This window comes from Parasteatoda tepidariorum, chromosome 2, assembly GCF_043381705.1.
Source record: "Parasteatoda tepidariorum isolate YZ-2023 chromosome 2, CAS_Ptep_4.0, whole genome shotgun sequence".
Taxonomy (NCBI): domain Eukaryota; kingdom Metazoa; phylum Arthropoda; class Arachnida; order Araneae; family Theridiidae; genus Parasteatoda; species Parasteatoda tepidariorum.
Window position 1 is genome coordinate 74,966,120 of NC_092205.1, and position 13,988 is coordinate 74,980,107.

The 13,988-nt window shown below is 29.3% G+C and overlaps 3 protein-coding genes across 3 annotated transcripts in view; 2 read left to right on the plus strand and 1 right to left on the minus strand.

Annotated features, from left to right (window-relative positions):
• Positions 1–13,988, minus strand: part of LOC107441659 (5' exonuclease Apollo) — a 61,624-nt gene that overhangs the window by 39,811 nt on the left and 7,825 nt on the right. The window contains exon 2 of the mRNA XM_071177761.1: positions 1,124–1,233. Within this exon, the coding sequence (XP_071033862.1) occupies positions 1,124–1,200 (77 nt within the window). The 5' untranslated portion in view covers positions 1,201–1,233. The remainder of the gene's footprint in view (positions 1–1,123; positions 1,234–13,988) is intronic.
• LOC107441662 (L-asparaginase-like) lies at positions 9,672–11,964 on the plus strand. The gene has a single exon (XM_016055005.3). The coding sequence runs from the start codon at positions 9,924–9,926 to the stop codon at positions 11,727–11,729; it is 1,806 nt and encodes a 601-aa protein (XP_015910491.2). The 5' UTR covers positions 9,672–9,923; the 3' UTR covers positions 11,730–11,964.
• The window catches only part of LOC122269649 (putative autophagy-related protein 11), a 30,509-nt gene continuing 29,559 nt past the window's right edge, over positions 13,039–13,988 (plus strand). The window contains exon 1 of the mRNA XM_043043733.2: positions 13,039–13,185. Coding sequence (XP_042899667.2) covers positions 13,153–13,185 — 33 coding nt within the window. The 5' untranslated portion in view covers positions 13,039–13,152. The remainder of the gene's footprint in view (positions 13,186–13,988) is intronic.

A 13,988-nucleotide genomic window follows, 5' to 3' on the forward strand; every position in this document is an offset into this window, starting at 1 on the left:
ATATGTTTATTTCAATAAGAATAAGAGTCTCAGTTTTAACTGTTATAAAATTTGGAAACAATAAGTCTTATTTCGTTAATTGTTGAAAATTTATTATTGAGTGCCATAAAGAATAGTTTTAATTAATGTTTGAAGTGATTAAAAACATTTGACTGAAAATAAGTGTTTATTTCATTGTTTGTTAAAAAAAAATATTGTTTAATATAGATTTAGTATTTTTAAGTTTGAAATGATACAGAAGCTCCAAATATTTTAAAATGTTTAAAACAGAGAAAATATCAGTAAGTGAAAATTTTTTAAAAAAACATTATGTCAATGTATCTATCATACATCATTTTGTTTGTATTATAACTCTTTATTAATTCGCTTTTATGAGTGTGTGGGTATAATCTTGCAATTGAAAGTTTGAGGATTTTTCGGTTAACTAGAGTGCTCACATTTTAACTTAGACTCTGTGCTGAATAACAATATAATTTTCAATAGTTTAATGCAAGCAACGTGCAAAATTCCTGGCAATATTATCTCCGAAAATATCTTATCGTCTATCGGAATTCTGTCTATTTTCTGAGAAGCTTGAAATTCTCAAATTTTAACTGGAACTTTGTACTAGGTGCTACAAATTCCACTAATTTTCTGATTTCTACCAGCTGAATTTATAGCAATAAGATCGCCAAAGGAAATTAATCATCTATCACTAGTCCATCTAGTTAAAGCACTTGACTTTAAACTGCTAATCTTAACAAAATAACTTTACAATTTTTAATTGTTTTCTGATCGCGACAAGCAAAATTTACTCTCATATTACTGCCATAAGATAAGTATCATTAATAAAAATTTCGACCTTATTTTGAATAGCAGGAACACTCAAATCTTAACTGGAGATTTGTGCTAAAAGAGAATATAAATTCCAATCATTTTGTGATTGCTAACAAACCCTTTATATAGAATACTTAACTTTCAGCTGATGATCTGTGTAATATTTTTTGATCTCCACAAATAAACTTTGATCATCATATTTCCACGTAAAAGTTCCTCTCGAGCTATAGCTTTTATTAGGCAAATAATTGATATAATAAATAACACTAAAACGGTTGTAAGACTAAATTTTAATAAAAATATCTACCTTGTGCTAAGTGGTTGCCGGATTTCCACATCAAAATTCCAATTAAGTACCAATTCATGAGGTCCTGATAAAAGCATTTGTATTGCCCACGTTTACATTTCTTTCACTTCCTAATGAAAGTGAAAAAAATTGTCAATTACAAGTAAACTGGAAAATATTACTTTGTAGCTCTTCATATCTTTCATTATTTAATGGCTATTCATTTGGAATTTTTTTTGCCCAGGGTAAGTGATAATTGGAAACAACATAAATTAGAGTTCAAAAACTGGTCATTCTTTTAGCTCATAGCTTTCTTAAAAATTAGCTACATGGAAAAATTTGGTTTTTTGGTTGTAATCAATTTAAGAAATATTTAACAATGCACTGAAAATCAATAAATTTGATAATTTGTTAATGTTACAATTTATTGAATTTTAAATTTAAAATAATATACCTTAGGACGCTAGTCACCATATTTCTGCAAAAGAATTCATGTCATTTTGACGAATGTAAAATTTAATAAAAAATCAGTAAAAAAACTAGTATTCCCAGAAGTTAATCTATTACTGTCATGGTGGCTCAGGGAATAGAGCGTTTGCCTTCCAAGGAAGTGTACCGGGTTCGAAGCATGGCGATCCTGGTTGATGCGATTTTTACCTCCAACTAGCACCGACCACAGTGCTGACGTAAAATATCTTCAGTGGTAGATGGATCATGGGTTAGAGCCCTTTCCTCTACATGTAATGCAAATGCTGTTTAGTGCTACAAAAAAGTCATCCACTAAGGCAAAATCCCAGGGGTGACGTAAAATATCCTCTTGCCATCAAGCTAACTGTGGGAGGTTTTCCTCTCCATGTAACCAAATGCTGGTTAGTTCCATCAAAAAGTTAACCCTAATGAAGGCAAATTTCTCCCAATACTTGATCTAAAAGTTCCCTTGTCCTCCGTATTGGATTCAAAGCTATGGAACTGAACATTAGTCGTCGTAAACCTTAAATTGGGTTAGCTGTTCAACAACGATTATTAAATAAAATCTGCTACTGTTAAGAATCCTCCTTTCTTTTAATTAACTTGTGGTGGGAATTAAGAATTATAAATTTAATTCCAGCCCTTAACTACTACTAAATAAAATACATTACTTTTAGAATAAACTATGAATAATTTTTTTTAAAATTAACTTAAATATAAAAGTATCTAAACAAAGCAGTTGTTTCTGTCTGTCTTTTAAGGCAACAAAATTTAATTACGAAATATTTAAAGAGATGTTTTCAGTAATCAATAATACATCTGTATGGTACTTTAAGCCTCACACTAAATGTAGCTCTGAGTGGATTAATATTTTATGCATTTACGTAAAGAAATGTCATTTTTCTACTTGACACTAGTAATCCGTCACAATATCAACTCTTTTTTCTAATTCTAACAATTAGTAGCCGTATTTAAGCTCCGAGAAAGCGATTGTTAAATTATTCATTTAAAAAGAACAATTTTATTTAGAATTAGGATTTAACTAATTAAGACTCAGTAATCGATAATCTAATCTATTTCAAGACTTTAGACTTATAAGTGGGTACAAAAGTTGGTAGCAAAAATGTCAGAAGCACTAATTAGTCAGAAATAACTAATAATGACTCGAATACCTGAAATTATGCAATTTTTCTCTAATTAGTTCTTACATATACCTTTAAAACTGCAATAGCCGCATGTTGTTAAGAAACTTTATTTCTCTATCAATGGCATTATTACAACATATTCATTTTAACTAAGTTATTTAGTGTTCAAATATCGGCAAAATTTTTCTTACTTAGATTTTAGACGATATAGCGAAAATTGTTTTCATTTTACGAAATATCTTGATAGAAATTTATGCTAAAAATCATCAAAGTTGTTAAGTGCCAGGCCATCAAATCCTTTTAGCACTGCTTAATGAATGAATATGAATAAAAATTGTTAATTTGAATCAGAGATTCTAAAAGCTGTATTGCTTGATTTCAAATTCCTTATTAGCCTTTTCAAAAGTAAATTTTCACCAATGGTTAAAAATTATGATGACAACTTCACTTAATGTTCAAAAATCATTATTTTTTTCAAGTAATACCTTTCTTAAAGGTTGACAATATAAAAAGTAATTATTTTTAATTTGGAAAATATCTTAGTCATATTTTAGAATACACAGAAATCCAATGAATTTGATAAGTGCCAGTTCCTGAGTTTCTTTTGTAAGCATTTTGAATACGCACTTCTAGCACTGCTTTTTTGAATAAGAATAATATTTGTCAGTTTGAATTAAAGATTAGAATATTGTATGGTTGAATTTCAAATCCTTCATTAATTTAAAGACTCAATCAGAGTTAATTCGCCAACGGTTTCTGAAAATTGGTGATATTTAACGTCAATTAGAGATAAATAATCTAGTCTATTATCTCTAATTGACGTTAAGTGGCAGTGACGTTAAGTATTAGACTTTAGGTAACAAAGTAGATATGAAAAATGGTAACAAAAATATCAAAAAATATTTTTTTTTGCTATAACTCTAATAAGAATACCTGAAACTATGCAATGTTTCTCAAATTAGTTCTCACATATACCTCTGAAACTGCAATTAATGCATGTTTAAGAAACATGATTTCACTATCAGTGGTAATATTTCAACAGATTCATTTTAACTACGTTATTTAGCTTTCAAAAATCAGAAAATTTTTCTTCTTTAGCTTAAATCTTAGGCGATATAGAGAAAAAAAATTTCATTTTGTGAAGTATCTTAGATAAAAATTTATGCTCAAAATTATCAGAGATGCTAAGTGCCAATCCATGAAATCCTCTTAGAAGCATTTTGAATGCTCGCATCTGCAATTCTGGCACTACTTAATAAATATGAATAAAAACTGTTAATTTGAATCAAAGATTCCAAGTTTTGTTTTGTTTAAATTGAATCCTTTATTAGTTTTAAGTCTTTTCAATAGGAATTTTACGCCAATGGAAAAAAAAACAATTGGTTACGACCATGTCACTTGCTGTTTAAAAATCAATATTTTTTTTTTTACCCATTTTCCACAAAAGGGTTAAAAATAGTGTACAACTAAATGATTGGTCCATTGATCTAGTTAATGGTTCATATTAAATTAGCCATTGGCGCATATACGCACCATTTGATTTCTTAAATTAAGTATTATTTTTCATGCATGAAACTTTTTTTGTTTTTCAATTAATGCAGTTTAAGCATATTTCAATGAAAATAATTCCTCATTTAAAAAAATTACTATACTTGGCCTAAAATGCTTTAACTTATACTTTTCTTAAGGATTATCGACATAAAAAAAATAACTGCTTTTAATTTAGAAAGTATTTCGATCATATTTTACCATTCACAAGGTTTGTGAATAAGAATGAAAGTTGACAATTTGAATCAAAAACTACAAATGTTGTATGTTTGAAATTCAAATCCCTTATTAATATAAAGATTCAACCGGATCGCCAATAGTTACTGAAAATTGGCGAAATTTATCGTCAATTTGCAATCAAAAATCTGTATTTTTTTGCTTGTTTCTTTTTTTCATGATCGATATAAAAGTTTACAATTCGAGAAATACTTAAGTCATATTTTATTATATCGTACTAAAAAGAAATGAATTTAGTAATTTTCAATTTATGAATTTCAGTGGTATAGTTTAAAAAATGTATACCATTTTGATCAGATAATGTATTTGAGGTCAGCTATACACTATATGTATGCAACGTTAAAATTTGGCGTTTTACAAAAATATTGTATGAAAATTGATAAAAGGTTAAAAACTATTAACTCTAGTATTTTTCCGTTAAATTTAAATTATTTTAAGAATATGTTGTGAGTAAAAAGGCTTTAAGTCCAAAATTATTAAAACAACTGAAAATAAAATTAAAATAGAACTACTTACATTTTTTTACTATTTTTTCAGTATCGAGTTCTTGAAATTTGAAGTCTAAATGACACTTTAATATTAAGTATTCGAAATAACAATTAAGTTTATCTTTAATTGTATATCATTGTTGTGTAACAATTACAAATGACAAAGTTCGTTTTAATTTTCTTACATAAAAATTAATTTTCCTTTGTTGGAAAAATATTAACAACAATGTAAGTTTAATAGAAATAATATGAAAATGAAATTTTTAAGATTTAAAAATAAGCACATAAAATGTACTAGACTGTATAAATTAACGCATGTTACAAGAGGAAATAATAAAAAATATAATACATTTTTATACAAATAGTTATACTTTATAAGCAATTAATAAATACTTAACAGACAACAGAAATTTCATATTAATCCCAACTGACAAACATGATTTTTTTAATCAATATTTATTCCATTACATATTAAGTATACTCATTAATTTAATTTAGAGTTCTTTTAAATATTTTAATTGGAATTCATTGAAAATCATTTTTTTTATATAGTCTGAGGCTTTCTGAGAAAAATCCATTAAAAATCACAACTATAACTCCTAAGGAGGTGAAACAAGTTCGAATCCTAGCTGTGTTTGTTTGATACGAATTCTGCCCCCTACTCGTACTCTCAGTGGTAGACGGATCATGGGTTGGAATCCCCTTTCTCTCTTTCAGGCTAACCCTGGCAGGTTTTCGTGATTTTTCTCTCCATGTTGTTTTTATGGTTTCCATCTCCATAAAAAATCTCCATAAGGGCTATTTAATCCCAATGCTTGATCCAAGAGTTTACTTGTCCTTTTAGTTAGGTTCGAAATTACTAGTTATGAGGTTGAACATTGATAGTTGTATACTCAGAATGCTGTTATAAAATATAAAATAAAATAAACAAAATGAGAGATGAATATTTTTTCAATGAATGGAATTTGTAATTTTAACAATTTACCAAAATATATCTCATAAAATTTTTCAGAAAACACTTGTTTTTCAAGGAGGAAAGAAAACAGAAGTTTTGCTGTAAATAAAATTTCAAACAATTGCAAAAACAAGCATTTTTTCTTGCTTACCAGATACTGCATCGAAGAAAATATAAATATAAAAGTTTATATCTTTAGCTCACAAAAGTCTTTAAAAATTAAATACTATTTATTAAAGATTGCAATTAAGATTAAAACATTAAAGAGATACATTAAAGTTTTATAATCTCAAAAATGATTTATAATCTCAAAATATTACAATTAAGATTAAAACATTAAATATTGCATTAAAGAGATGCATTAAAGAGTTATAATCTCAAAAAATGTTTCGAGATAAATATAATTTACTTATATCATATATCTAAATATATTAAATAGATCGAAAAATGTTTAGAGATAAATATATTTTCTTATATTATCTCTAAATAGATAGACAAAATATTTAGAGATAAATAAATTTTCTTACATTATATATCTAAATATATTAAGTAGATAGAAAAAATATTTAGAGATAAATATATTTTCTTATATAATATCTCTAAATGGATAGGCAAAATATTTAGAGATAAGTAAATTTTCTTATATTACATATCTAAATTTATTAAATAGATAGAAAATATATTTTGAGATAAATGCATTTAAATGTATTATAAATAAATATATCAAACTGGTGGGAAAACTATTTACAGATTATAATTTTAAATTAAAATATCATTTATTTCATTAGTTATTGTTGAGATATCGATAGACATAAAAATCAAATAAAGATCATCACTACTTTTTAAAAGTTGTGAAAAAGAAGTTATATTATCGTGACTGTAGTTACTTTTTAAATAAACTCTATTAGTTTGAATCAGATTTGTATTTCATTAAAATTGGATATTTTTGTGTATAAATAATTTAGGTTCTAACAAGTCGAAGGTTAGCTCTGCAGCAGAAGATTCCCCTGTTTGCATCTGAATTCGTGGGTTTTCTTTCTGATTTTACACCGATTTCACAAGAAGAAAATGAAGAATATCTGGTTTGCTCATTAGTTTATTATTAATTAGACACTGAAAAAATTAGTATGGTTAAAATTGCTAAAATGTGGTAAAATTTACCGTGTTTTTTGGGTCTATGAGAACACCAAATAGCTCGGTAGTTTTTACCGACACGTATCGTAATGTTTTTGACAAAATTAACAATAAAAGATGTTTTTATACTATGTGATACAATTTGATAAATGTTGTAATAATTGGTTATTTTATCATGACACTTTAGAGTATGGCATAAAAACCATTTATTCGTTGAATTTACTTTTCAGTCTCGTATTTTTTAGTAAATGTGTAGTGATAAGAACTATAATTTTAAAGATCAATATTTCCGCCAAACTGTTACCATACAAGTGATAATTACCAAATCAATGGTTTAAATACTATATATTTCGGTTTTATTACCAAAATTACGGGGTTGTATTTTACCAGAAATGTCATTATCATTCAATACGGTAATTTTCCAGATTTCTTTTCTCTTCGTATTTTTTTCGTTTAACACTTTTTCTTGAAAATCTTTTAAAGAAAATTTCATTAAGAGCTCAAATAGTATGTTCTACTGAGCATGTGTAGTTTAAGAAAAAAGCCTTTATAGAATATCCTAAGATTAGGATGGATTTATCAGAACCATTTTTAATTTCTGACAAAGGTTTGAAGGAATGGTTTTATGAAAAACTTATTAAAACTCTTTGCGCTAGAATTCTCTAAACGGTAATTTCAAAATTTTGATTTCATCACCCAATGGATAGTTTTCGTGATTTTCTTCATATTAAGTAAGGACAAAACATTCTCCATGAAAAGGAATCTTTTCTTAATGTTTGTCCAAAAGATTTTTTTTTGTCTTCCAGGTTGGGTATCAAAACTAAAAAACTACAAAGTTTATTATTAAAAACCTCACATTCATTATACCAATTGGCTGTGTCCAATAAAATAAAATTATACATTTTTCAGCTAAAATAGCCTATGAAGGAAACATCGAAGTGAACCTGATCTAAAGTTTGGCAATGGTTGATTGATTCGTACAGTTTTCTTTTTTAATGTCAGGCACTGAAATCTTGTTCTTCGCCCCCGAAATGCCGGAACTGTTGCTCGTTTATCGTTATGCGATGGGCACCTGTAAACCAAAATATCGGAAGTGAGCAACATTAACTACGCCACACTGTCTCAGACCCGCTCATAGGGTGGGCCACATCACACAGCAAAAGGCAACACACAGAAAGAAACATCCGTGTCCTGAGTGGGATTCTAACCAGTAACCATTGGCTTTGCACTCAAGCACACTGACCGACTTGCCATCTGGCCGGCTGATTTTTATACTATTTCAGGTTAAAGCAATGTTGGTGCAGAATGTCCCTAGTCATAAATGCAACACCGTATAGAATTTTCTTGCCATCGGGTTAACTTTAGTCGACTTCATGTTTCTCCTCTCCTAATAACGCGCAAATACCACTTAAAAGTTTTCCATGAAAGAGAATTTATCCAAGCCCCAAGAATCCCTTTCTTCTGGGGTAAATTCAAGCTACGAGGCTACGGATTAGAACATTTAAGAGTCGCTCATCGCTATATAAAACCTACGGTTTTGTGGAAAACCATGTTATAATAAATTTAAAAATTCAGTTTTAATGTTATAAATAAACACAATAAAACATCTTAAATATATTTTTTGACTAAAACAAATTGCCTTATTTAAAATTTCAACAGAATTTAGCTTTTTTTTCTTCTTTTTTTTTTTGGACAGAATTTAGCATTTAGTTTTACAACTCAGAATTTTAATTTTATTTTATTTATTTAAATAGTAACAAAAAAAAACACAGTTTTTTTTCTCATTTAGCTTTTATTATAGTGTGGAGTCCAACGAGCCAACGAGATTTTTAAATCCCGCTTTGAAAATTGTAAAAAGTCGCAACCAAATTATTTGTAATTTTCTGAAGTGTCAGCAAATTTGTATCGCAATAATATGCTACCAGAAATATAAACATTATTTGAATATAAAATAATTAGGCTTTTGTCTTTTAGAACTAAAATAGCAGCTAACACAAGACTTTATCCGTTTATTTGAAATTCAAATTTATAACGACTTTTCTCGTAAATGTGTTGTTCCTAGAGTTAAAATTAAATCCGTAATTAGGTTAAAGTAACTTTTTTTTGCTGTTACAGGTATGGCTGAGCAAATTGCCTTTGCAGAAAAAACGTATCAAAATATTGAAGGAAGAGGCTGGTGAAAGCACTGAAGATATTAAAAGCAAGGAAACTAAGATTAAAGGAAAAGGAAACGTTTCACAAAGTTCATAATTTCGATGAAAATAAAAATTTTTATACTTTTATATGTAACGTGTTTCAAAACTGTTTGCGAGAAGTAGTCCATTTTTTACAAAACTAAAATCAGTATGTCCTGCATGCTGTTAAAAGTTAACACAATCTCTACCCTTATTGACTATTGATGGATTTCCAATGGATACGTAACTGAAGCGACGTCACCTTAGACATCTTTGTTTCTCATTCAGTAACTGACTGGTTATAAACATACCATTTTAACTTATAGATTTTTGTCGAATTTCATGTTTGCATCAGCAATAAACAGTAATTAATTTTATTATAGAAAAATAAAATAAAATCTGTTTATGTTTAACCCTTTTATCAAATTTTACTGAGACTAAGCAATTTTTCCCAATTAGAGTATATTTATAATTAAGTTATATTCGAAACGAAGCAAATTGGACTCATATAAAATGAAGACTGTTAAATTATCCATTTAAATAAATCAGCATTATATAAATAGAGGAGAAATGAATAATATATCCACCGGTTCTTTGATATAAAAACCAATGAAAGAAATTGCTTCAAGATAATTATACAACCAGTTAAGTAGTACTATTCATTGTAACCAAATGGAAAAAATAAATTCTTTCACTAGAGTAAAATTGAAAAAGAAGTTCTCTAAAGTTCTTGTTATATATTCCGGTGGAACTATAGGTATGGTACGTAATGAAGAAAATATATACGTTCCTAAAGCAGGCGTTATGGCAGAAAAAGTTAAAGCATACCCCCAACTTTATGATTTGGATGAGGCAAATGAATATCGGGATAAGTACCACAAAGAGAATATACTGGTACTTCCAGACACCGGTGATACTTCTAGAGTTGTTTACGCCATACAAGAATATAATCCTTTGTTAGATTCTTCAAATGTTACCATAGATGATTGGATTAAAATAGCGATGGCTATCAAGGAAGCATATGAAGTTTTTGATGGATTCACTATTTTACATGGAACAGACACCATGGCTTATACAGCTTCTGCTTTGTCTTTTATGTTAGAGAACTTAGGAAAAACAGTTATTATTACGGGTTCTCAAATACCTCTATACGAAGCTAGAAGTGATGGACTCCATAACTTCCTAGGTTCTCTAATAATTGCTGGAAACTATTGTGTTCCTGAAGTGACAATCTTTTTCAACAATAAACTTTTCAGAGGAAACAGAACCAGCAAAGTTAGCACATCTTCGCTTGAGGCCTTTAATTCACCCAATTTATCTCCTCTTGCCAGTATAGGGATTGGTATTCAAGTAGATTGGAAGAATATTTTCTATCACTCAACTATTGAAAAGTTTAAAGTACATCATACGTTAAATCGTAATGTCGGGCTGTTAAGACTCTTCCCGAGCATTACTATTGAAGTAGTCAGAGCTTTTTTAAACCCACCCATTGAAGGAGTTGTGCTACAGACTTATGGTGCTGGAAATGGCCCTTCAAGAAGAAAAGACATTTTGGATGAGCTGGAACTTGCGCATAAAAGAGGTGTGATTATTGTTAATTGTACTCAGTGTCCTTTAGGGCAAGTGGATCCATCCTATGAAACTGGAAGAGCATTAATTGACGCAGGAGTTCTCCCTGGTTCAGATATGACGCCTGAAGCGGCATTGACGAAACTAAGTTATGTCCTGGGCAAAACTGAATGGTCAATGCAAACAAAATGCGATATGATGAGAACTAATTTGCGTGGAGAACTCTCTGTTCACAAGGAAATGAAACTCGAAGATTCGGACGTTGTTACGGCTGTGGTAAAAGCACTAGGCCTTTCCTCATCAAAAGAATTGGATGATTTACGTGACACTCTCTACCCCTCTATTTTATGCCATATTGTGTCTGAGGGCAATCTGGAGAAATTGGATATAATGCGGCAATGTGGTGCTTATCTCTCTGCTTGTGATTATGATTATAGAACTCCTTTGCACATCGCTTGTGAAAATGGTAATGTTGCCATCGTTGAATACTTATTGCAACATGGAGCTAGTGTTCACATGAGAGATCGGGAACACAGAACTCCGTTACTCAGCGCAATAGAAAATGATCACCATGAGATTATTAAACTTCTTATTAGAGCCGGTGGTTATTTAAATTTAAAAAATACAAAAGTGGGCGAAATTATATGTAGCGCCGCCAAAGAAAACAACTTGCGTCGACTTATATCGCTTAGACTGGCCGGAGCAGATTTAAACGAACTCGACGCTACGCAAAGATCAGCTTTACATTATGCTACAGAAATGAACTTCGGGGATATAGTTTGTTTTTTGCTTCAGCATTCAATTGACATCTCTGTGCAGGATTTATACGGAAATACGTGCTATGATATTGCTAAACTATTGAATCATAACAAAATTCAAGAAATGTTAGAGAAACATATTTGCATTTAAAATTAAATTCCATCAAAATAATATTAGCGTATTTACCTCATCAAGGTATTCTTTGAAATTTCATACGTTGCAAAATTTTGTGAAACAAAATTATGTTGTGATTTTTGCTCTGATTAATGGTCATGATAAGCCTCCAAAAGACTTTATCAGTTTGAAGAATTTGAGTTGTCAATGTAATTTTACTGATGAAATATATCAGATAGTTATCAATAAGTTTTAATGTTATTTTGTGTTCTATAAAACTAGTAAAACACCTTGTGATGTGCTTATTTTTGTTTTTTTATACATTAAAGAACATTTTTTTCAGTTTATAACCCAAAAATAAAAATTAATAATAGGAGCATAATAAATAGGAGGAATATATATTTAATAAATAGGAGTTATTAATCCATGCTCGGATATATATTTAATAATAGGAGGAATATTTAATAAATAAGAGGTATTAATCCATGCTCGGATATATATTTAATAATAGGAGGAATATTTAATAAATAGGGGGAAATGAATAAATTAAACCTTCAAGTTTATTTAAAAGATTATAAGAAAATTAAACGACTGAAACTTATATTTTAATAAAAATTTAAGTTTTTAGTCGGAATTACAGTGGTCGGTGCCGATGGACAACGCATTCTACTTGGAAATTATTTTTTGTTGCGGAAGGAAACCATTTAACATGTGCTGTTTTCAGACATTGCTCTGTAGTTGAAATTTTATAAGTTTAGCTATTAGGAAAGTAGTCTAAATTTCTATTGACGTTGATTTATATTTAGTAATAATATGACTTCTTCGATTCTGCTTCGAGTCACTGCCAGGAAATGATTGAAATTTATATTATCATAGAGCACGAAAATACATTTAAAATTTGAGCATTCTAACTAGCTGGAAATAAATCGTCACGTAATATCGAATAATGACGTTACGTAAAAATTATGAATTGAAAAATCAACTGTTAAAGGATTAAAGGTCGATAAACTTTTCTAAGGTTGAAAAAATTTGGAATTGGCTCCAAGAGACCGTTCCGAAGAAAAGACCCATTGATACACTAAGACACTAAGTATAAGGCGCAAAGAGCAATTAGGAGGGGTTAATCCTGGAAAAAAATTGGAATTTACAAAATCCCCAATAAAATACAACACAAAGTCAAAAACTACTATTAATTCAAATGAGCAGATAAATTCAATATCTTGAAAAGATAGGTATAGATGAATATAGATTTGTGGAAAAAATTCAAACTTCGTCGCTATGGAAACATCATAACAAAAAATCTTCTGATCCTAATCATAGCGACATTCATTTTAAATCACAAAGGAAGATGGTTACAACGTTTTAAGTTTTAATATGGCTATTGTGTTGGTTTGCATTTAATTACGCTCTGCTGCACTCGAAGAGAAAAAATTACTTTATTAGAGCAGTAACTAGAAAAATGTCTTCCCAAAACTTTTCTCGCCTTGAAAAGGTAATATTTTATTTGTTTACCTTAAACGAAAATTCGTGTTATTTTTATTTTGACTGATTTTCATAAAATGTTTCGTTATTGAAGGTTACCTTATCTTAACGCATTTGTACTAAGCGTCTCTTTAAAAGGAAGAAGTGGTGGTAACAAAAGTGTTTCATCATTAGAACTTATTTTACGGATACAAGATAGTTCTGTCCCCCAATATACTGTTAACATAAATATTTATATTTGAATCTGAAGTCAATGCACAGAGTTTTATTTTTATCCCAAAAACGAAATGGTAGCTAAGCTAACAGATAATATCAATTTCATCTAAAAAAACTATGTAGCAATACTTTTTCATATAAGATTTCTTGGGTAGATTATACTTGAGGGTGCCCTCGCCAAGTTGTGATCGCGATTGATCGCCAAGCTGGGCGATTTTGAAAACCAATCGTGATTCTGATTGGTTTAGATTTTAATCGTGATTCTGATTAGTTTAGAATTTAGCGCTGTTTTTAAATGAATTTTTTAATGTAATTTCAGAGATCCATTAGTTCAACTTTGGATACCGGCTGGTAAGGTTATTTTTGCCTCTGGTACTAAAAATGAATACTGTCAATAAGATAAATCTTAAGTTTCTGTACGATTTTAATAACAATGAAAAAAAACAGTGATTGACAGGTGTATGAATGAAGGTTTAATTAGTAATAGATATAAATGTCCTGTTTGTGGGTTACCACGGCGTTCCGGGCAAACAAGTATGGCGCCAAACATAAGTCACCAATTTCGCCAAGGGGCACCCTCAAGTATATTTTTCCCAA

What these genes read in the sequence shown, in the direction of transcription:
- LOC107441662 (XM_016055005.3), top strand. Translation starts at nt 9,924, where the DNA reads ATGGAAAAAATAAATTCTTTCACTAGAGTAAAATTGAAAAAGAAGTTC.